Source organism: Anser anser (assembly GCF_964211835.1).
Source record: "Anser anser genome assembly, chromosome: 12".
Taxonomy (NCBI): domain Eukaryota; kingdom Metazoa; phylum Chordata; class Aves; order Anseriformes; family Anatidae; genus Anser; species Anser anser.
The window spans coordinates 7,475,543-7,497,617 of NC_139733.1; the positions used below are offsets into that span (position 1 = coordinate 7,475,543).

The window sequence follows — 22,075 nt, forward strand, 5'->3', positions numbered from 1 at the left end:
GAACTATCAACTCAAACTTCACGATGGGAGTAAATATAAAAGCTTGACCCTTTTATCAACTTAAAACTCTTCAAAAACAGACGTCTAACCCTGTCTTAAATCAGAACCCTACCTTACCAATATGCCCACAGCCAAATATTTGGACACACACATACACAGGAAAAAAACTTTTCAACAGTTACATGAATTTACTGAACTGTGTAAATGAATCTTCAGATTCATAATGACTATGAGTCATTCAAAAGCAGATAACTCTTACCATTCGTCTTGTAGACAAGGTGAAAGGGAAATCATGATGGAGCAGTCTTTAGCAGTCATCGCTATTCTGTACTGTTGCACCTACACAACATAGAAATGACAAGAATTTTCCATTATTATTTGTATTTACCTTTATATAAAGCATATACCGTTCTTTATGTTCTTGCAAAAGGCACTGGTACACTTAGTATATTACTATGTTGGTAGTTAAAGAGCTGGAAATTATCTCTATAGCAGATGTTTAGCAAGAACAAGTGCTTTTACAGCATCCTGTGTAAGAACCGTGTTTATTTCTACAGAAATGTCTTTTCCTGAAGGCCAGAGAAGCATCTGGTCATGTAAATGCCTTCTCAGCCTACCCAGGAAATAACCAGCTTTTTTTTTTTTTTTTTCATGAACAGGTGCTAAATATGTTTGGTTTTAAGTGTTTCTGCTATATAACATACAGCTTGGCACCCTGTCAAAACTAAGCACTTTTACCTGTACAAAATTCTAACAAGACAGCGGTGATGCTAACAGGCTATCCATCAACTTCAGTTACACAAGTGTTTATTAAAAACTGTCAGACAAAAGTTTCAACAATATATACAGGAAAAGTACCTTTGTTAATGCAAATGCTATTGTCCCATCGTCTTCAGTTGAAAGATCTAGCAGCTTCTCATAAAACGCTTCATTGTAAGGCCCATCTATCTGTAATGTACTTCTAAATAAATTTTAAAAGAAGATTTACAGACAGCCAAGATGATTCACTGATTGCCAGTGAGATCTTTCTTCAGCAGCCCAGATATTCCGATTAGAACATACCAACACGAACACCAGTGAAGATGGCAACAGGTTAATTAACACCGTGACCAGTCCCTATTAAACTCATTTTGCTTAAGATCTGCTACTGTTTAGGTTTGGGTGTTTGTTTTTGGTTTGTTTGTTAGTTTGTTTTTAAGATGAATCACTCTTAATTCACTCTCACCTGTGTATCACAAAAACAGCATTTTTTAGTGAAAATTGTAAAGTTTCAAAGTTTGTAACTGTGGAAGTTCTCAGAAAGCCATACTGAAAATAGTGGGGCATAAACTTTCTTACGAGACCCTGCTCCCCACCCCACGGTTCATACTATGTGCAGGTACTTGATGTGCTAGCAATGGAATGGCTTACTCGGTCTCCTTCCTTCCTATGTTAAATACCTGGACTCCTGAAAATATGAACCCATAAAAATGGAGTTTTAGAGCATACAAACACCACATAGACAGAAGACTACATTTTCAAGTGACTTGCTTCACATACAAGCATCCAGGTAAGCCACACTGCAAATGATTTAAGCAGAACTTAAGGCGAACGCATTGCCTGCCAGAAGATAACCCTTCAAATTGCAACAAAGGAACCCAAAACACTCGAAGGGGCACAAAGCTGCACCATCTTGTAAGTGAAGCCAGAGTGCCCTCTTGTGAGCACTGGCAGAATTACAGGCAAGTTGCCCCCTCAAGAATGCAAAAAAGTGTCAAAGTTCAGGCTTTTTATAGTGATTATTTCAACCAATAAGCTTTATTTTAGAACAAATGTAGTAGCTTGCACTATTCAATATTTGTTCACCAGGCATGATATATAGCAAGATAAAGATTCTTGTGTCTCAAGTATGATTTGATCACTTGTGATCTGGCATTTTAAGCTATTCTTACTCTTAACAAGGTCAGGCTGAACAAGAGCAGATATTAATTAGTCCATTATCCCTTCAAATGTTCTGTTACATCCTGCAAGTTCAGTTTGGATTGTTGCTGAATATCAAATTAAGGGTTTTAAAGGGCAGGTAGTAGGCAGACCAATACAACTTGAGAATGACTGTAAAAATGCCATTATTACTGCATCTAATGCCATTATCGTCTTCCATGTTATCTGGCATTTCAAATTAGAGATTCAGAACGTGCAATACCATTAAGGACGGTGACATACAACATACCAAAAGATAACAAACAGTTGCATCTGCATAGATTCAGTCTTGTCTGCAAAGCTATTTAATCAGAACTGAAGACACCAAATCTTACCTCTCTTCAGGAAACTCCTCTAAGTACTGTTCAACTCTAGTGTACAAAGGATAGAGTCCTTCAATATCCAGCATGTCAAGCATCTGAGCCTGAAGGGTTTTATAAAGGAGACAATCCTTCGGTAAGCCAGAGCTTTCCAATTTATGTTTACCTAGAAGAAAATATATTTTCAAAAAAGGCAAGCATGATGTCTTTGTTTTGCTTCATTTTGCTATCACACGTACTTGTTTACAAAGCAAATCCAAATATGCTTCAGACCAGTCAAAGAAAAAAAGCCAGAACGCTTCCATTTCCAAACACTAACATAACAGGTGCCTGTACTTAATTGCACATTTAAATAGCACATATTTGGCTGTAAAATGCCACACTTGGTATACAACTCTACAAATTATTCAAATGAAAACAAACACTTCCATTGCAATCTACTTGTTCACATCTACAAGAAATTTTTTGCGAGTTTTAAGCCACCACAAATTTGGTTTCAACAGTACAAACTGCTGGCAGAGAGTAATCTGGCAAATCAGAGTCTCTCTCGTATAAATTGAATCGTATTTGATATTTGTGTAAGATAGCTCTTTCTCCACACAGTACAGTAAAAAGCAACCAGCAGTAAAACAGATCTTCCTTAAAGCAGATCAAGAAGCACGCTATTTGTATAATTGGAGTAACTAGCAGCATCTTGAACAATTCAAACTTTACAAGGAAGTATCATGATTTACAGTCTTCCAGCAGCTCTCATTTCCCATTTTCCCCTCCAGTATTCATACCTTCTCTTTACCAGGAGTGGTATAGTAGAAGAAAAGAAAGTGAGCTACACCCTAGCTGGCTAGTCTGACAGAAGGAGCAAGGAAAGGCAAGAAACAGGTGCTATGTAACAAACCAACAAAAGCAGCCAGACTTCATCACATACAACATAAAAGTTCCCCAGTCATTTAAAATAATCTATTACTGTTATCAGCTCAAATGGGTATTTTCTTTAATTTATCCTCCGCTACCTTCTGAATTCATTTTTATCCCGGTCAGCAGGTACAGTGCTAAAAGTTCTCACTGCAAGGTCACATTAAAAACAATTATTTAGCCGCTATGCAGCTCAGAACTTTTTTTTTTTAAAAAGAAGAAATCACTAAATTCCCACTATTTCAGTTCTCACACCAGTATTAAAGACCAAACGAGAGGCAAACATCCAAATCATTATGTGATAACAGTTATTGACACTGTTCAAGTAATTATTTCTTACCATTTCTTACTAGCTCCTTATTAAAAGCACTTGCTTCACAGTAGCTTCTTCCTTGTGAAACGGGAACTGTCTTCATATCACCTGCCCTGCAGGCATCAGTACTACTTAGTAGCGTCATAGTTATAACATGGATTAGTTCTTTAACAATTGTCCTTGTACAGTGTGGTCCACTGACCAATCCATTTGAAGGGAAAAAGAAAGGTTTTAAGTGACGAGCAAGTTCGTTCCAGTCAGATACACATTCCTGATCATCTTTACAGCCATAAATTAGTTCCCCGTTCTACAAATGAAAAAGAGAGATTGAGACACTTCATGAAATGCAGTTACTCATACTTAGTTAATCAAAGTATCAGATTTAATGTTTTTGAATAACACATGAAAGAGTTAGTATAACAGTATACATACAAATACACCCATTCCCAATCTCTTACAAATTTGCCCTCTTAAGTTTACTCAGATACCCCAGGTAACAACCTTTGAATTAGGACCAGAAATAAAACAAGCCATTTAAGTCACATGCTACTTACTCAACTTAACAAACTGTAAGTAATCAGAACAACAGAAGTGAAATGATACTTAGCTAGTTTTCCTATTTCTTCTTTTTGAATAATGTCAATAGTGAAAAAGTGCAATGTTAAACAACCTTCTTTTAAAAGCCAAATAGGAAAAGGAAAGCTATAATAAAAAGGGACAGAAAAATCATGATATTTACCTGCAGTCTAATAGTAAAATAGGACAGTTCATACAACTTTAAGTAATTCAAGTAGTTGGTTTAATACTTGAATAAATTGAAAATAATTTTATTTCTTAGAATTAATCTGAAAATCCACATAATCCATCACTTACTGCTTTATATTTTCCCTACATTACTTCCACATAAAAAGGTGACTCTCTACTTCTTCAGTGAGGCATGCTGTGCATTTGACTTGCATGATTGTTGTAATTTCCAAAAATACTTGTAGCAACATGCGAAGTTCTCTACCTTCTTGGTCCTGAGGCATACCAAGTTTTAAAATGGTCATCTTTGAAAGTCTTTTTCTATTAGTTGTTCCTTGGTGATTCATTCCAACTAATTAGTTCTGGGAAACTCTTATTTACCTGTCCTAACTTGAAATCTAACTAAGGATTTTTCCATTTGTCCATTCTCTTCTACTTCATGGTCCGTTGGTGCCAATTAAGCAGTATCTTGACTGTTCAGGTGCTGAAGTCAAGTTGCTTAACAAAGGCAAAAAAAAAAAAATGGCAAGACAGACGGATTTGATTGCTTACCTTAAATATTTTCAAGTTGTTCTGTGCCTCCTGTAATAAGCTCTTCAAAGCAAAGTGCATTCTTTGTTTATTTCTAGGCGGGGGGAAAAAAAGCAAATAAACATCCAAGAATGTTTTATCACCACCATTAGATATTTACACCTATGCCTGGAGGACTCTAAGTCAGAACAGGGCACCTGAAGTGAACACGCCCATTAAGCATTGTTACTCACGCTAAAGTCACTGCAAAGACAAGTAACTATTGGAAATTAGAATTTTAAATCTGGGTAAATTAAAACACTTCTGAGGTTTCATGGTATGTAGCAGAAGGTACTGTTGCATTAATTAAGGAACTCTGATTCCTGAAATAGGTGTTAAGAGGCATATAGCACCAGAAATACTCACTGTGAAAGTCAGACAAGCAGGCATTAATCATTTTTAATGCTACTGGGAAACTTAAAGTAATCTGAGAAAGAAATCTACAATGGATTTATTTTTTTTTTGGCAAAAGCACAATCAAGTCACACAACTCCTTACCCTGAGAAGAGATCCAATGGGCAATATTTACTTGGTCGCTTCCATTTTCCATTTGCTACCTGTTGAAAAGCAAAACTACTCTTGTTAATCACTTTCTGTAATAACTGTTCTCAGTTATTTTAAGGCAGGTGTGTGGCACTAATATCCTCTCTTCAGAAGTCCCATGACATTTACACCCCTTGGACATACAGCTCATGACTACTAAGTGTCTTCATTGTCATATTTACCTCAAATCACTCAAACTGCATTCACAAATGGAAAGTAGGAAAAAAGGTCACATTAAATTCCAATAAGGCACAGTTATATGATTTCAGACACATAATGGACATTGCTCAAATACATTCCACATGTTACATGTTGCTTTGGGTACATACATACATACATAGGGTATGGGATGCCACTATGCATTCACTGAGCTCTATTTGAGAGGAGATTTGACATAGGAATTTACCTAATCAACAGCTTCAATAGTCCCCAAAGACTAATATTGTATTTGTTTGCTTCCAACTTCCCACAGAACTTTTTCCATCTCTCACTAAACAGATTCACGCCCAGCAACTCAAATGCACATCCACCTCCCATTGTTAGTCATATCAGAGGTTTAAGCAACGATATGCAAGTTTCAACATGAAATAAGATTAGAACTGTGAATAAAACACAGTGCTGTCAAAAGAAAGCAGGATGAAGACCAAAAAAAAATTACCTTTAGATGCTGATGCATACAGTAACGACACACCTTGTGCTTTATCTCCTGTGAAACATGGCTGGAAAAAGGAATGAAGCCACACTTCGGCTAAAACAAACAAACAAAAATGATTACAAATAGAAATGCATTTCTTTATACAATGGGCACACAATATGCAAATCTTCCAAGCATTTACACAGAAAAAAATTATAAAGCAACACCTAATACTTAAACGTTTTATATATGTCACTGTATATTATTCCCAATTTTAGAGTACTCATAGAAGAAATAAGGACATGCAAAATTGCTGTGGCCTACAAAAGAAGCCTACTGATATCTGGGAATTTACCACGTTTCAAAAGATCAGGAATTTGGGGAGGGAGTGGGTATGATATTTTATCCTATGGGTCACAGCAAAAGCAGGGAGCTATGCCATATTCCACTGCTGCATTTCTTCAAATCTGGTCTGGTCAGTACACGCTTAAAAACTGTAAACGAACAAAAAGACAAAAAAAAAAAACAGAAGGATTTTCTCCTATTCAATACCTTAATCTCTATGCAGAGGATTGGCCGATGTTCCACAAAGCGATAGGTCTGCAGCCTGGTAAGATTAGGAAGGCACATTGCATAACCACTAAGTGTGTCCATATCTTTATCACAGCGAGACTCTAGAGAGAAAAAAAAAACACCACCAAGAAAATTAAGTGTGTGGATGTTTATTTTACACTGTAGTTATGTTGTTCAGCAGTTGGGGGAAGAAAGAAACGAAACAAAACACACACACACACAAAAAAAAACAACACAAAGGCAGGACACAGTTTAGCAGGATTTAGCCAATTATGCACTTGCATAGATCTGGCCTTCCCATTAGCAACACCCATTTTCTCTTTCCTCCGAAGTGTCATAAAGAGTGCTTCAAGAGCTGCTTTTTATGGCCCATTTCCAGCTCATCCTAAGAAACTTAGCAATGTGAGGCCTGAAACAGCAAAGGAGTGGCCAAGGTATTCAAAGACATGATCTGATGTTTGCTTACTAAAATTGCATGCAGTAGCTACCATCCCTGGGCTCGTGGAAATGGACAGGCATATCAACAGTGACAGGCAGAAGTTGAGGAGAAAGTGTAAAATCTAAACAGAATCCACAGGTGGCTTAGCTCAGTTCCTCAGTTTGCATGTAGTGCTTCTGCAAGGTTTCAAACATTTGTCCCAGGCTTGAAATCCACATGCAATGTACTAAAAAAAAAAAAAACTGATAGGAAGCAATTAACTGAAGAACCACCTCTCAAGGAGAACCAGTCTCCCTAACATTGCAGCGTTTACAACAAAATAATAAATAGGACAAAAGCAACATAACAGAAACAAAAGTTAGGTTCCTCCTCCTTAAAGGAGGATTCCTGATTCTATGATAGTTTATAGCAAGAATTTCTTCTATTCAGACCACTCAAAAATAGTATTTTTGAATACAGTCCAGATAAACAGTCTTGAGAAACAAAAAAAAACAAAAAAAACCAAGCAAGCAAAAAGGTTTCAGACTAAGGTTACAAGGAATTACATAGATTAAAGCCTTGAAATAAACTCCCTCCACACACCTTCAGGGAAAGGTAACAGGACAGAGAAAGGTCTGTGAGATTTTAATTCAAATTTAATGAGAACATACAATCCTAGTTTTTCAAATATCTCTGTTGCTAAAAAGACAGAGAATACATGCGTTCAGTTAACACCATCTGTTCCTAAAAAAAAAAAAGCCCATTCTGAAAAACATATCACAATAGAAAACAAAACAAAAAAAAAATCACAGAAAAGGAAGCCTCAGTAGGCACCAGCCTGCAAACACATGTAGTACTTCGCTAGGATGAGCAAGAGGAAACTTCTCTTTCTCAACAAAATGATCTTAAACAAAGTAACTTAATTCTATCATTAACTTCTACCAAAGTATCATTGGCTTTGTAACTTCTGTTTTTTACTTTAGCAACTTTTATTAGGCACAGTATTTACTTACCTTGCTGGTTTCTGGCGCTGTGAAACCGTTTCTCAGAGGTGACAACAAGTCAATACAGAATGTCCTGCCCTTTCCATAGGTAAATTAAGTCACTTTTTCCCAGGGATCAAAGGCTTCAAAGAACTGTCTACACTTACCAAAGGATTTAATATCACATCTTTCTTCAATGAACTCTCCTAAAACAGAAGTTTCTGAGCCTTCTAAAGAAGGCTTGAGAGAACAGTATTTTAATACGTATCTTCTACCTCCCTCACTGATCTTTCTAAAGGACTTCAAGAGCAAGGTAAAAAGCTTGTTCAGGAATTAACAAACACAGGCTTAAAGTGGATCCCTTTCTCCAATTTGATGAAACCACTATCAGATACAATTTTAAAGCCTGGAACACACCCATTTTTCCACAACAAATTTTCAGCTTTTCATTGTTTTGGTACTGAAAGAAGTTCCCTCATGTTCTGAGTTATGATGCTTTTTTAACTTTATTATAAAGCACAATGTTTTTATAGCTTAAGGAATGACCCTCCTTTAATGGGGCACTTACCTGGCCTCTCTGGCTGAATCTTTAAACAGAGCTGTCTTACGAAGTCTAAAGGCAGTTGAATAATTTCCTATTAAAAAAAAAAAAGTAAATATATGTATTTCAACACAATGATTAATACCCAGTTTGGGTGTCTTAAAATGGAATACCAAAGTTCAATGGACATTAACAGCAGTATACTAAACTATACAACCAGCAGCCGCTCCCTCAGGGAGCCTATATGAAGACCTATACCTGAGCTCACATACAACACTGTGAAAACAAAATGGAATTTTAACAAATGCGTGAAAAAAGATCATTTTTCAGGATGACTTTAACGTTCATGAAGAAACTTGCATCATTTCCCAAATGAAACAGTCCCACTTCTGGCCGGTGTCTCACTCCCCACGCCTCCAAGGCAGAATTGTGCCCATCAGGTTCCAACCCTAACTTCCCCACTCAGGTACCTGATGGTCAGTTAACTAGATCTCGCCACCTTGAAGTATACAGCAAGGAAAAGTTACCTCTGACTGCACACAAATCTAGACTGTTTGTGTGAACCAGATTCCTCCCCTTGTTTTGCAAAGATAGTCTCAAAATCTATCTTTCTTACCTCTCACCTTATACAGGGCCAAGAAATGACCACTTTTTTTCAGTAGTAGCTTGAAACCGCTCAAGCTACAGAGTATAATCCAATCACCTCATCAGCACAAAGCAGGATCTTTGTTCTTAACCAAATGCTTCTTCTGTGTGTAGCTTGCTCAAATCTGTAAACCCTATTAATTGCTTTCAGTGGCATTCAGTGTTCCTGAAAAGACTGCATAGTTTACAATGCATAAGCCATTTATTTTAAGAATAAAGCATTTACCCCATGGTGAACATAATTCTCCCCAAAGAACTGCTTCATGACATGTTTTCCAAAGTCTACGATGTTTTGCAGATGGTGTAGTATTTCCTCTGAAGTCTGGAAGAAAGAATCGTAGTAATTAAATTATGAAATAATGATAAACAACACTCAAGGATACATACGCGTACTAGTCATAGACTTAGCAAACCAATTAAGTCAGTACATGTTGAAATTAAACGGACACACAAAACTTGTGCTACATTTGTTTCCCCACTGCTCTTTAAGAGGCTGGGATGGCCACAAAAACAGTCAGAGAAGATGATTATTCAACTTATGTTTCAGAGGAAAAAAGGACAGAGAAAATTAAAAAAAGTGGAAGGTGGGGAGATTACTCAAGATCTATTATTAGTCCTCAACAGCTCAAAGATCTGTAAGTAAAAGTAGAGACACAGCAAGCCTCTTCACCAACAGGTTGAGTTCAGGAGAGGCTGTGTGTCCTACAGAATACTTCACTTGGAGGTTCAGAAGAGAATGGCCCAAAAGACTGAGCTAAGTCCCAAACCTTTGCACAAACAAAGCTTGTTACCTGTCCCAAATGCTGCCCTAGACAATGAAAACTCTTAGTATAGCACCATCTTCCATTGATTTTACGCCGTGCGTCTATAAGGAAACACCAAAGTTCTTCCACAAGATAAAAATGCCAAGCTAGACAGAAACAAAGCTGCCTGAGTACCAGCAGCAGGATGGCCACATCGGCGCAGTCTCGCTTGGACAGACTTCTGCACCCCAGAGAGGCAGCAGAGGGCCCGTACAAGAGAAGCTTTACAGTATGATCACATCCCCGGTACTTTAGCATACTCTGGTTCTCTGCACACTATTCTATTGGTACTACAACCTCCAAGCTCCCTTCCTGTATCTTTTTCTGGAAAAACACTCCTTTGCCTACACTACAAAGCACTGAACCATACAGATGTGCTCCTGGGATTACATTACAGTAGAAGAAGAGGAAGTGCAACACTGATGTCCCAGCTAGAAAATCAGAGGGAAAAAAAAACATCAACAGGAGAAAAAAAATAAGTTTTGTACTCTGCACTACAGAGCAGAGTAAGAGAAAATAAAATGCTAGGAGGACTTCACTCAGGCAATGACAAAGACTGGAGGGAGAACCAGGGAAAAACAACATCCAGCACGAATTAAATGTGTAAGGAGGATAAAGCAGACCATCACTAATCAGGCAATTTTATTAACTTTATTGTATAATGCCATTACAATAGGTAGATTTTTTTTTCCACCAGGAAGGGTTACCTAACAAATTTACACCAATTGCATAACTCACATTATTTTGTTACCATAATTCAGGCCTGCTGAGACTGTTTAATACCAAGTTTAATACTCTTCCCTTAGCGGAATTAATTTTCCAGACTGAAACAGCAATTCACAACACTGCAATACACCGCAACACTTCACAGAATGAGAGGCTGCTACTGTATGTTGCTGCAGTACTCCAGCCCTTTACTTCAGTAGCACACAGTACTACATACTGTTACTTTATTATGGAGTGCGCTACAAAAAAAATAAAAATAAAAAATCCTTTGCAGCAAGTAGGAGAAGTCAAATTTTCTCCGAACACTTGCACAGCATTTCTATCATTCTATAAAGGCCAGGACAGCGCTAATTCTTTAAAATGCCTGGCATACTGTACGTGGAGTTATTTCTCAGAACAGCTCTCCCTGAATCCCTTTAAGAGAGCCAAAATAAGCTTGGAGCCTCCTCAGAACAGGCAATCTTCCACTGCTTGAGTTTTACAACAAAACACACACTGATGGTGCCTGAGTAACTTTCTCAGCTGCAGTCATCTGGTCTAAAGAAGTGCCTTTAAGAGACAATAATTAATAGGCAACAAGTGAGCAGACCACCCACACGGGTACGAAAAAGCCTATTTTTAAAGCAGCATTGCTCAGCCTGCATTCTGCAGGAAGGCCAGCACCCATCACGAGTGCTGCGCACACCTACATCCACGAGAGGTGGCTGCCAACAGCCTGAGCTCCTTCACTGCTCCCCACACAAGGCAGAGAGCAGCGCTGGGTACGTCCCTGTCCCTCTGCCCTCTGCGCTCAGCCTGCTTTGACACCTGCCCACATCCCCTTAACAGTAAGTGTACTGGGAACGCTGCAAACAAGAAATAAAAACCAACTAACAAACTACTGGAGCACCACCTTTTAACATTAAAAAACACAAAGATGAAAAACTTTGAAGGACCCACCATTCCTGCCAGTTCATTTAGCCAAAAACGCCAAATCTCAGAGGTTCCACATAATAAAAAGGCAAACATCCACTCGTACAAAAGACTCATGTACACTAAAATTAGCAACATGCCATTGAAGCCATTCCATGAGTCCTGACACTTGGTATTCTACTCAAGAAATGTAATCCCCAGTTATATTATTTATTATCAGTACTTTTCATTCAAACACTTAATTGTAACAATAAAATTATAATTTGTGATAATATCGCGTTGTTTGACTACTAAATTATGTAAATTATGTAGTCATAAATGCACAGCAGTACTTGGACTTTTTTTATAAAACCTTTTCCAAAGGAGTTAAACAGCAGAGACTGAGATGCACATCTGAATTTCAGTATGCCCCTTACTAGGAGGTACTTTGCTTCAGCTGGTTCTTTCAGAGTTGTTTACACTGGATGAGCTACAATGTCACATGCAGAAATGTATCACCTTAGATCCTAACTGATCTGGCACTAGACAGGAATATAAGTTACACCTAAAAAACATTCTTCTGTATTGCTGTCACATTGCTCTGTCCAAGTTTGTCCCAAAACTCTGCTTCTGTAGGGCCGCACTCATTGCTACATCAGATACAACCCAGAGGAACACCTGCTGCGATGTATCTCTACGCTTGGTGGGATTCTGAGCAATTTTATTCATCTGATTATGCAGGAGAAAAAAACCTCAAGAATCTGTGCACTGTTTAAGAAGTAAAAGAACAGCATGCCCAAGCCATTTTCCCTTGTGTTTCACTATTCCAGTCCAGAAACCTACATGCACACCAAAGAAGTTCACAGAAGTGTCATCAACTTCAATTCTGAGATACCTAAATGTGAAGTTACTTCCTAGCTTCCATTGCAATTTCTTCCTGACATGTCAATTTTTAAAAAACAATTAGGATGCAAGAATATCTTCAGACTAAACAAATAAATAAATGCTGGTACCTCATGTGTTTCGTTCTTTAAATAAAGAGCCATAGACTGCTTTGTATTCAAGCCATTCCCCGCATCTCTCAAGTAACGTGCCATAAAGACTACTCACTAGGTTAGAGAAACGGCAGAATTTGAACCTCCTGCCTCTTTTGCTCTTTTATTTTTTCTGTGGGAGCACTGTGCTGACACTTCATTTTTACCCATCACCTTTGATTCTTGATGTTTTTTTATCCCTTTTAAAGCAAATCTAAGGTAACCCCCTTCAGTTCCTTCCTCAAGCAGAAAAATCTTGTGCCACAGTCCAAGAAAATGGAGGCTGTGTCCTGCTCTGCTCTTTCTGCAACAGATAGGGCAGTGAAGTCGCCCAGTGACAATGGCCGTTCTTGCAGTATTTCCTGCAGCACCACTGCACTCCCATAGGTCGATAAGCAACATTAACACTGTCCCCGTTGCCACAGACATCCTTACAAAAACCATACCTTCTACACATTCATTGCCGTCTTAAAATTTGACCCCCACAAAGGTCATGGTATCAGCAGTCACATAATCTTAGTTACGTAAGAAGACCTCAAATTTCCTTCTGTTGCCAAAACTCCTGAAACGCAAGCACATTTCAAAACATCCCCTTTTTCTTACTCCTGTCGGTCGCAGTTCTTTTGCAGGTTTCCTATCTCTCCTCAGATGGGTTTTTTTTTTAGCTTACCTGGGGGCTTTTATCACCAGTACATGTTGAATCTTACCTTATTCTGGTTTGGGGGAGACTTCAAAAACCGCAGCACCACACAGCGCTAAAGAAAGATGGGAAAGAATATTGATTTCATTAGTATTTAAGCGCATCAAAGTAAATTTCATCTGAACACCACAAATGTCTGATTCCCCAATCTAGCTCATCTAAGACACTGGGGAAAAAAAAAAAAGAAAAAAAAAGGCATTTTAAAGGGTTGATTCACTCAACTTGAAATCAAGTACATCAACTTCTGCTCCCAGATTTGCCACGACCTCCTCTATTGACCTTAACAAGGCAGCCACTCTATTTCCTGTCACCAACTGTAAAAGGGAGAACACTCCCTTAGCTTCTATCACTGAAAGTCTGCTGTGTCAATTTTGACTGCCTGTAAAAACACAGCATCAAACAAAAATACAGAAAAACACCCTATTGTTTTTGCCCAAAAGGTCTTTGGAAAAAAACTACTAAAATATATGGTTATAACACTTTGTAACACTGTGCTGATTTTAAGGAGATACCTTTTAGTTAGCAGCAATAGCTACACAGCTCTACTGATACTATTGATATTAGTACTGAGAATTATTACCACTGAAAATATCAGGGGAATCTTTTTCATGCTATTGCATTACTGATTCATTCAACTGATTCTTTACGTGCAAATCCTGTGTGCAGTTGTTGCCATGAGGTTTTTTGTCTGTTATCTTAAATGCTTTAAGGATTGAACATCAAAGATACAACACACTTATCTGCATGCAAATGAAGGGCCAAATCCAGAAGAGAACAGATTTCTTAGGAAGCTGGTGCTACTCTTCACACTTTGAGGATTGGATCAACTAAACCCTAATGTTCCCCAAATTTCATTCCCTATATGTACCCCCATAAGCCCTTACAATGTTTAACACTATTTTCATCAGTGCACTATTTACCACCAAAGTGTTAAGTTAATTGAATAGCAGTCCCATACAGACAAAAAGATGAGAAAAAAAAACCAACCAAACAAAAAAACAACAAGAAACCAAACAAACAAAAAAACAGGCTACAAAATCAAGGAGAGAAAAAAAAATCAGTGCATTAAAGTAGGAAAAAGTAACACATGACACATCAAGAGGCTTCACATCTTTTGAAGAATTAAGACAAGCTAGAAAAAAATAGTGAATTCAAAGGAAAAACTCTGCAATTTTTTCTTTTATTAAAAAACAATCCTGCAGTCCTTTCTTTGTAAGTACTTTCAGCATTCAGTTAGCAATAACAGCCATCAGAATATCAAATATGACTGCCCTTATTCTTCAAATAAAGAATTTAAGCAAAATTCTTGCATGAAAACACAGCAGTTTGGTAACTGGTAACAAACATTCCCACCGGAGCCCATTACCACGCTGGAGCTACAGCCAAACATGGCCAGTTGTTAGAGGCAGCTCAGTGTGAGTGGGAGCAGCAAGGGTACAGAAAGCTGCCTCTCACAGAGCACCTCGGGATTTTAACAATTGCTCCACGCTCTAGAAGGGCACTGCATCAAGGCCCAGCAACGTGAGACTTCAGCCTTAAACATCTGCTGAAAGGCAAATACTTCTTTGGCACCCTACCGTGAAACAATTGCTTGTCTTTTACATCATAACTAAAAGTTGATGCTTGCCAATAAAGAGAGAAGCTGTAAGAGGGGCTGCAAAAATGTGCTGAAAGAAGTCACTGGAGAAGACAAATGCGTGTGTGCATGCACACACAACTTTTGTCTTAACGTATCTTGGGAAAAAACGAGTTGCTGGTCTTGGTCCCCAGAAAGTCTAATGATCATCTGCAGTAATTTTTCTTCTCTAAAGCAGTTACTATAGCTATTATTTCAATTTTACTTAAAGAAATCCAAACACTGCTTGCAGTTAAGCCAAAATAACAAAATATGACTGGCATCAATCTAGGCACTTTGGATTAGGCAGTTGCACCATGAAGCCAGGATTAAAAAAAAATTACATTTATTCCTTCACAGACCGGTATTTGATATTGGACTAAAATTTTTTGGAAATATCTTTTAAACTTCTTTCTCTTAAGACCAAGCTACTCTGCAGGCCTCCTGAGTGGGGGAGTTTTCACAAGTTAAACACAACTGGGACAACTCTATAATCCTGATACTTCATGCTTCAGGAAAAAATAAAAATTAAAATTAAATAAAAATAAACAGAACTAGTTTGCATCACTGAGGCACTTTTGACTTTCACTCTCGTTACATTATTAACAAAATCTGTTTAAGAGATAGTGCCTGTGCAAGAAACAGGAAAATTTGCAAAAAACAACATCAACAACAACAACGACATGTATTTATGTATTTTACTTCTACTCTACCACCTCAGCTCACACGGCTTTTGAGTAAGCTTCTGTACAAGAACATGAAGAATTGGCCTGTCCAAACATAAAGCCTGGGAAACACCACCTCAGCTTCTGCTTTTCCAAGTCACCAGGCTCACGTCATTTGTTATTACATTACTGTTATTCTAACCAGAACAAGTGACGTCTTCTTCCGTAGAGGCAAAACATTTCTCTGATATCTGGTTCTGCAACTGCCCAGTATAACAGGAAAAGATTCTTATCTAGTTGGTCACCAACTGGTGTTCACATACGCGAGGTCTTCTGGTAGGAACCAAACCCCTTGAGGGAACAACTAAGTCTCAAGAGGACCCGCCCCTCCCGCCCCCTCCCTCCCTTCACAGCATCTCCTAAGTTGCGGTGCCTGGAACCTCACCGGTGCTTCCGTGAGCACTGCACGCAATTTTACAACAGAAAGTTATTAACCTCTCTGCTATCCTCTGCTGTCAACATACTTATGTGATGAAGGCATGTGCTGTACAAGCAGAACAATAAAACCCAGAAGAGCTTTAAAGTTGTTTGTATAAAAGTCGTGAGCTTCCAGTTGTGAACTACAGGGGGAAAACACTCTCAAAGACTGGTCACAAATCCTTCCTACAATTAACGCCAAATAACTCGTTGCAATCAATTAGACACACCGCCACCACCACCACCTACTACTGCTTAAGGAGATGAAGGGATGAAGCTGCTCCTCCGACTTTTACAAGACAATACCCGAAAATGTTGCAGAATTTCTTTATACAATAAAAACTGACTAATTTAGAGCATTTGGTGTCAGGCACAAACTGAAGCACGGGAGGTTCCAGCTGAATACGGGAGGGCACTTCTCTACTGGGAGGGTGACAGAGCACCAGGACAGGATGCCCAGAGAGGCCGTGGAGTCTCTTTCTCTGGAGATCTTCAAAACCCGCCTGGATGCCATCCTGCGCAACGTGCTTGGGGTGACCCTGCTCGGCAGGGGGGTTGGACTAGATGATCTTCGGAGGTCCCTTCCAACCTCAGCCATTCTGTGATTCTTTTCCTCCACCCAAAAAGTTATCAAGAACTTACCCAAAATAGCTCTACAAATGTCAAACTTGCTACTACCACTATGGCTATTTAGTGCAACTTAGTCGTAGTAGATTTACGCCAGTGTACAGCCATTGCACCTACAAAAAGTGCATTCTGTCTAAATTTCAAAGGCAGAGGTGGGGATTAAGTGAAGTTAAACAGGACTGCTATACAAGCCCTACTTGAAGTTACTGATCTGCAAATACTAATAAATGACATTTTCACTGGCACCAAAGATGAACTACGGACCTATTTTGCTGATATTTCTGCAGTAGAACATTTGAACTGCATGCAGTATATATGCTAGATAAATTATCCTGACATTTTCTATTCCAAATTCATGTTCCACAAGCCCTTTGATTCTAACTTTAGTTTGAGGGATTTAAACACAAAACAATGATTTTCTATGCAGAGAATCCACCACGGGAGGGAAGCAGATGGACAAAGAGGTGTCACTGTCACATCTCAGAGAAGACAGCTGCACAGAGGAGTGCTCCTTCCTCTGAGAACTAATAAAACCCAATAAAGACATGTCCTCCACACTGCCTAGGAACTCCAGTCAAAACTTATCTTTATGATACTCAACAGATGACATTTTAAAGGTCTCCTCATCCAGGGTACCGCTGTGGGACACGAGGGATGAACACAAACTAAACACTGGAAAATTCCATAGCTTCTGAAGGCAGTACATATGGTAATATTGGGTAAAAGTGCAGGTTTCCAACTCAGTTTTGTTCTGTATAAGAACGCGGATAAGATCACACAAAACAAAGTGAGGAAAGCTACATTTCCTGCCAGTATGGAGGAAGTTTAGCAATCGCTCACACAAAGCGCAAGGAAGCATTCAAAAATTGGAACAATGTTCTTCTATTTGGCATAGGAGCCCCCTAAGAACAATCTTCTGATCTCTTCACGTGAATAAAGATTTTCTGCCACAGCACTTGGCTTGACACCATTCAGTATTTTAAGCCACTATTTGGGAGCAAACACCACCCCAGGACTCGCTACGTGCAGCAAAGCTCACGCGCTGCATCAGACTCCGGGCACTCCATTACTCCGTTCCGTCCAGCTACGACCTGGACCACGTGACAGTCCCACAGGAACCCAGGTTTCACTGTACAGCGAAGCTTTCTATAACCTTGCAATGTGCGGGTGGTACCAATTCCAAAAGAATTGTATGAACTTGCACTAGCCATGAATGAGGAAGCGTTTGCCCTCCAGCTAAGCCACCTGATCGCAGTACCTGTAAGGACGCCCAGCGATACGCCCCCCAGCGAGCAGAACGGATCACCTCTTGGTGGCCACCCTCGGGCACGCACCGCTGCAGCTGGGTAACGCAGTACACGGCCTGACACCCTAACTGTTAGGGAAAAAAAGTAGTCCTTAACATTTAACAGGGCATCAAATACCTCATTCCTCTGTCAAACAGGTGAGTTCTACAAACAGGAACATGAAAACGTGTGCTGAGCTTCCTCCCTCCACACTGCTCCAAACCTGCAGTTAGCAGCAACACCTCCAGCACCAGCAGGTACAGCCAGGCGCCTGGCAGCCTCGGTGATGGAGGAGCAAGGCGCTTCAGGAGAACATTATCAGGGAGAGGGAAGCAATTAAAAGTCAAAGAAGTAAAAAGGGATGTTGCTGCTGCAGTCGGTGTCACTGCCACACCAGCTGCAGTATCAGAGCAGAGATTCTCCCTGTTCCCGTCTCATGCCACAAACACGTGATGTTTTCACATCTGCATCTACAGAACCATCTGAGGCACTAACGTTGTGAGACGAGTTTTGAAGGGTATTTCTGCTTTTCTGTTCTTTCTGCTCTCTTCATTCACTTCCCCTGTCTGGTGTCACCTTCCCTTTCACCTCAGGAAATACACCACTAAACTGCACCGCACTCAGAGCACCCTTTCAGTGCAGAAACCTGGTAAAGACAAAGTAAATTTAATAGACCGGTACAATATGAGATCAAAATTCTGTAACAGACATTGACTCAAGCAGCTGGTTTGGGTCAAAAAAAAGAAAAAAAAAAAAGCTCTGCAGCTAATCCATCGCTCATTTGCAAATTTAAAGTCTTTCCAACTTCTAATTCTTTTATAATAAAAAAGCTCTGTAGACTGTACTCAGGCAGAGTTGGTCCAGTCAGTGATGGTATCAACAATCACCTACTTAGCCAAAGAATCAAAAGTAAATACAAAACTGTCTTCCTTTTTTGCAGTAATTATAGATGCATATCTAAATACTAGTTAAACAAGGTTAACACAAGGAACGTACAGTTTCACGGGTTTGAGTGCCACTCAACTCAAACTAGTAATTGCCTCCTATTCCTAAAAACTTAATTGTTGTTTACAGCATGGCACACATCTCTTCTTTTCTTCTCCACTGATGACACACCTTGATCACATACTTGGCTTTTCAGCTGGATTCTGTAGCTGCTTGCTTCGGGAAACTTGGGCAGAAGCTCCTTTGCTCGCTCACAATAAATAAATACATAAACAGTTTTCCAAGTAATTACAGCTAGGAAAGAAGGAACAAAGGAATGCATTACATTTAGTCATGAATCTGTTTTCTTGTCCTTTTTCTAAATAGGCAAATAGAATGCACTTGGGGTGGGGGGGGGTGTCGCTAGACAGTTTATGTTTAGATACGCATACCCCAAAAGAACACAATGCTAGAGAAACAAGGTCAAAGAAATGCCCTATAACGGCGGGGGGGGGGGGGGGGGGGGGGGACACGGGTCGGACACAACGACACACGACAGAAGAGGGTTTACTGGTCCTTAACTCCCATTAAAGTTTATGCTGGAATCTTGGTCCAACTTAATCACATGAACGTTTTTCTTTCCTCAGAAAATTCTACAAAAACAGATGCAGAACTCCCCCCTATGTTATATCGTGTCGCTTTGGTGAATTTTTTTGACCCCGCCAGAGCATGAAATCAATCAGAAACAAGAATGACCATTGGTTTGGAATTTCAGAAGAATCTCCTCAAGGATGCAAAAGTTTTTAAATTCAGGTCTTAACAAAACTGTGTCCTTCCTAACAGTCAAAATAAAATTCAATAAACGGAAGTTGCATCTTGCTTCTGATAACTTCTTAGCATGAAAAAGCAAAGCCAGAGTAACGTGGCCATTCTTTAATCAGTGAGAGAGACAGAGAAGGCCACCACTGATAAGCAAGGCCAGCGAAAGGCAGGGGAGTATTTCTAATATTTATACCTGCAAGGAACAGCAAAAAGAACCAGTGCAGAAGAACCAGCAGTCTGCTCTTTAGTTCCTTGAAGTCGAGACGCTCATAGATGTTAATTCACTATTCCACAGACGTTAAGACAAAACCACAGCAAAACAGAACACAACAAAATCCCCTCCTAGTCAGGGATCTGGAATTTCTCAGGAATGTCTTGGAAGTTTGGGGGGCAATGCTTTACTTACACTACTTTCAAGACAACAAAACAAATTTAGCCAACTCCACATAGAAAAGCAATTGGATGAAAGGGAAGAACAAAACAGGACACTCAGGCTCTTGAACTTACACAAAATGCGACCATCTGAAGAAGTGCCTCAAGATGATCCTCTCAACAAGACAGCAACTAATGATCAGCATCACTCCCTTTTTGCCAAATAAGACCAAGCTGGAAAGCCGCATCTAGCTCATAATGCTGCCCGTGAACTTTTCCCTCTCTTAGCAAAAACTCCTGTATCTAAACATAAAATCTCGTTAATGGCCCTCTCTCCAAGTAAGCTCATTACAACAAAATTTTCCATTAAGATCCAGCTTTGAACTACTCTAACCCAAACAAACAAAACAACCGCGAGGCAGACTATTTCATACTTCCAAAGCAGTACTAGGAACAATTACCTAGCCTGATGTGATGCAAAGCACCCCTGCAGACAGAGAATGAATTTTATTTCATAGGAAACAAAACCAAATGAGTCCCCCATATGCAGAAAGGGCCGTTCTGCACGTTCTTTGCAGCCACCGTAAGGCAGCTGCAGTCGCAGTGAAATCAGAACTGAACATCCAGATGCGAGATGGCCCTCTACTCCCGACAGTCCCCACAAACCCAGAACGCGGACCGGGAAGGACATCTGTGAAGGAAGCACTGATGACACTGTGATATCCTTCATCCTTACCCATATAACCTGAAGATTTAAAAAATATCTCAGAGAAGAACCAGGTATTATTAACCTACTACAAGCACCAACTGTAGGAACCTTACGCAAGTTTGATCATCTGCCTTGACTCCCTCCCTCAGCCTCCTTAGCTCTGCTTCATTTACCTTCTCCATCTGTCATCTCCTTTTTCTATTTAGTAAGCTCCCATATGCTCTGGGGATGGTTTACATATTTACTAACAAACTAAGTTCCTTACCAAACCCCAAAGACATCTGTTAGAGCTGCTAGCACTCCAAGATGAGACGCAGATTATTACTAACAATAAAGGCACCTGCAGACACACACCACAACCTTTTGCAAACACACATCAAGGTCCCTTTGGACTATCTTATTGAATACAAAACTTACTGGGAAAAAAACTCCCCCTTTATAGTTTTATTTTATCACATCCAAGTAGTCATCCTGAAATGCAAGCTTAATGTTCAGACATATTTTAAAAGGAAGCATTAGATTGCCATCATATCCCAACATTAAAAAAAAAAGGCAACTGCAGTGAAGCACAGAAGGAACATGAAGATAACACAGAAGATACATGACGCAAAACCTTGAAATACGTTTCAAGCAATGTTTCAACATTCAAAGGAAATACAAGTCCTTATTTCTAGAGTCACTTATGCTACTTTGTAAGAACAACAATTTCCTGAAGCCTTTATGAAAAGAAGCATTAGTGTCTCTGTAAGAGCAAACAACTGATTAAAAGGCAGAACTACAAATGAGGACTTCCAGCTCACTTCTGAAAAACCAGCTATCTCCACCTCCGAAAAAGGCAACAGCTTACTAGAAGATAACTGTCCTACTGCAGTTCCTCGGAACTCTCCCTGCTGCTCGAGACCAGAGCGGAGGAGGTAAAGAACAGTCGAGCTCTCTCTTTAAATCAGAAGCCAAATTTGATGTAGAAGGAGCAACATTCCAATAAAATGCAGAGAATACAAAGCATCTTTTATAAACTGCCTAGCGATCTGTGATTGTGTTCAGCTGTTTTTTTTATTTAAGACTGTATCTGTACCACAGCACTTCGGGCATTTCTGAGAACACAGCTAGAACAAGTAACCAGAGGAGTCACCAGATTGTGAATTGTGGCAAGTAAGTTATTTGCAAAGGAAACAAGGATTGAATCAAATACTCAACATTGCAACATACGGACAAGGACTACTCATTTACTGATTCAATGAACTTGCAGTTTTTGCGTACTTGGGAGAT

General features: G+C 39.4%; 1 protein-coding gene across 5 annotated transcripts in view; it reads right to left on the reverse strand.

Moving 5' to 3' along the window:
* The window catches only part of IPPK (inositol-pentakisphosphate 2-kinase), a 35,917-nt gene that overhangs the window by 3,970 nt on the left and 9,872 nt on the right, over positions 1-22,075 (reverse strand). For 4 of the 5 annotated variants that reach the window (XM_083796560.1, XM_083796558.1, XM_083796559.1 and 1 more), the window contains 11 exons: positions 13,317-13,364; positions 9,382-9,477; positions 8,538-8,604; positions 6,548-6,669; positions 6,020-6,109; positions 5,317-5,375; positions 4,801-4,873; positions 3,532-3,811; positions 2,295-2,445; positions 859-961; positions 260-339 (listed from right to left, as the gene is read on the reverse strand). In XM_083796560.1, coding sequence (XP_083652686.1) covers positions 260-339; positions 859-961; positions 2,295-2,445; positions 3,532-3,811; positions 4,801-4,873; positions 5,317-5,375; positions 6,020-6,109; positions 6,548-6,669; positions 8,538-8,604; positions 9,382-9,420 — 1,064 coding nt within the window. In that variant the 5' untranslated portion in view covers positions 9,421-9,477; positions 13,317-13,364. Of the gene's footprint in view, positions 1-259; positions 340-858; positions 962-2,294; positions 2,446-3,531; positions 3,812-4,800; positions 4,874-5,316; positions 5,376-6,019; positions 6,110-6,547; positions 6,670-8,537; positions 8,605-9,381; positions 9,478-13,316; positions 13,365-19,095; positions 19,354-22,075 lie in introns of those variants that run through there. The other variant, XM_083796561.1, reaches the window with a different exon arrangement.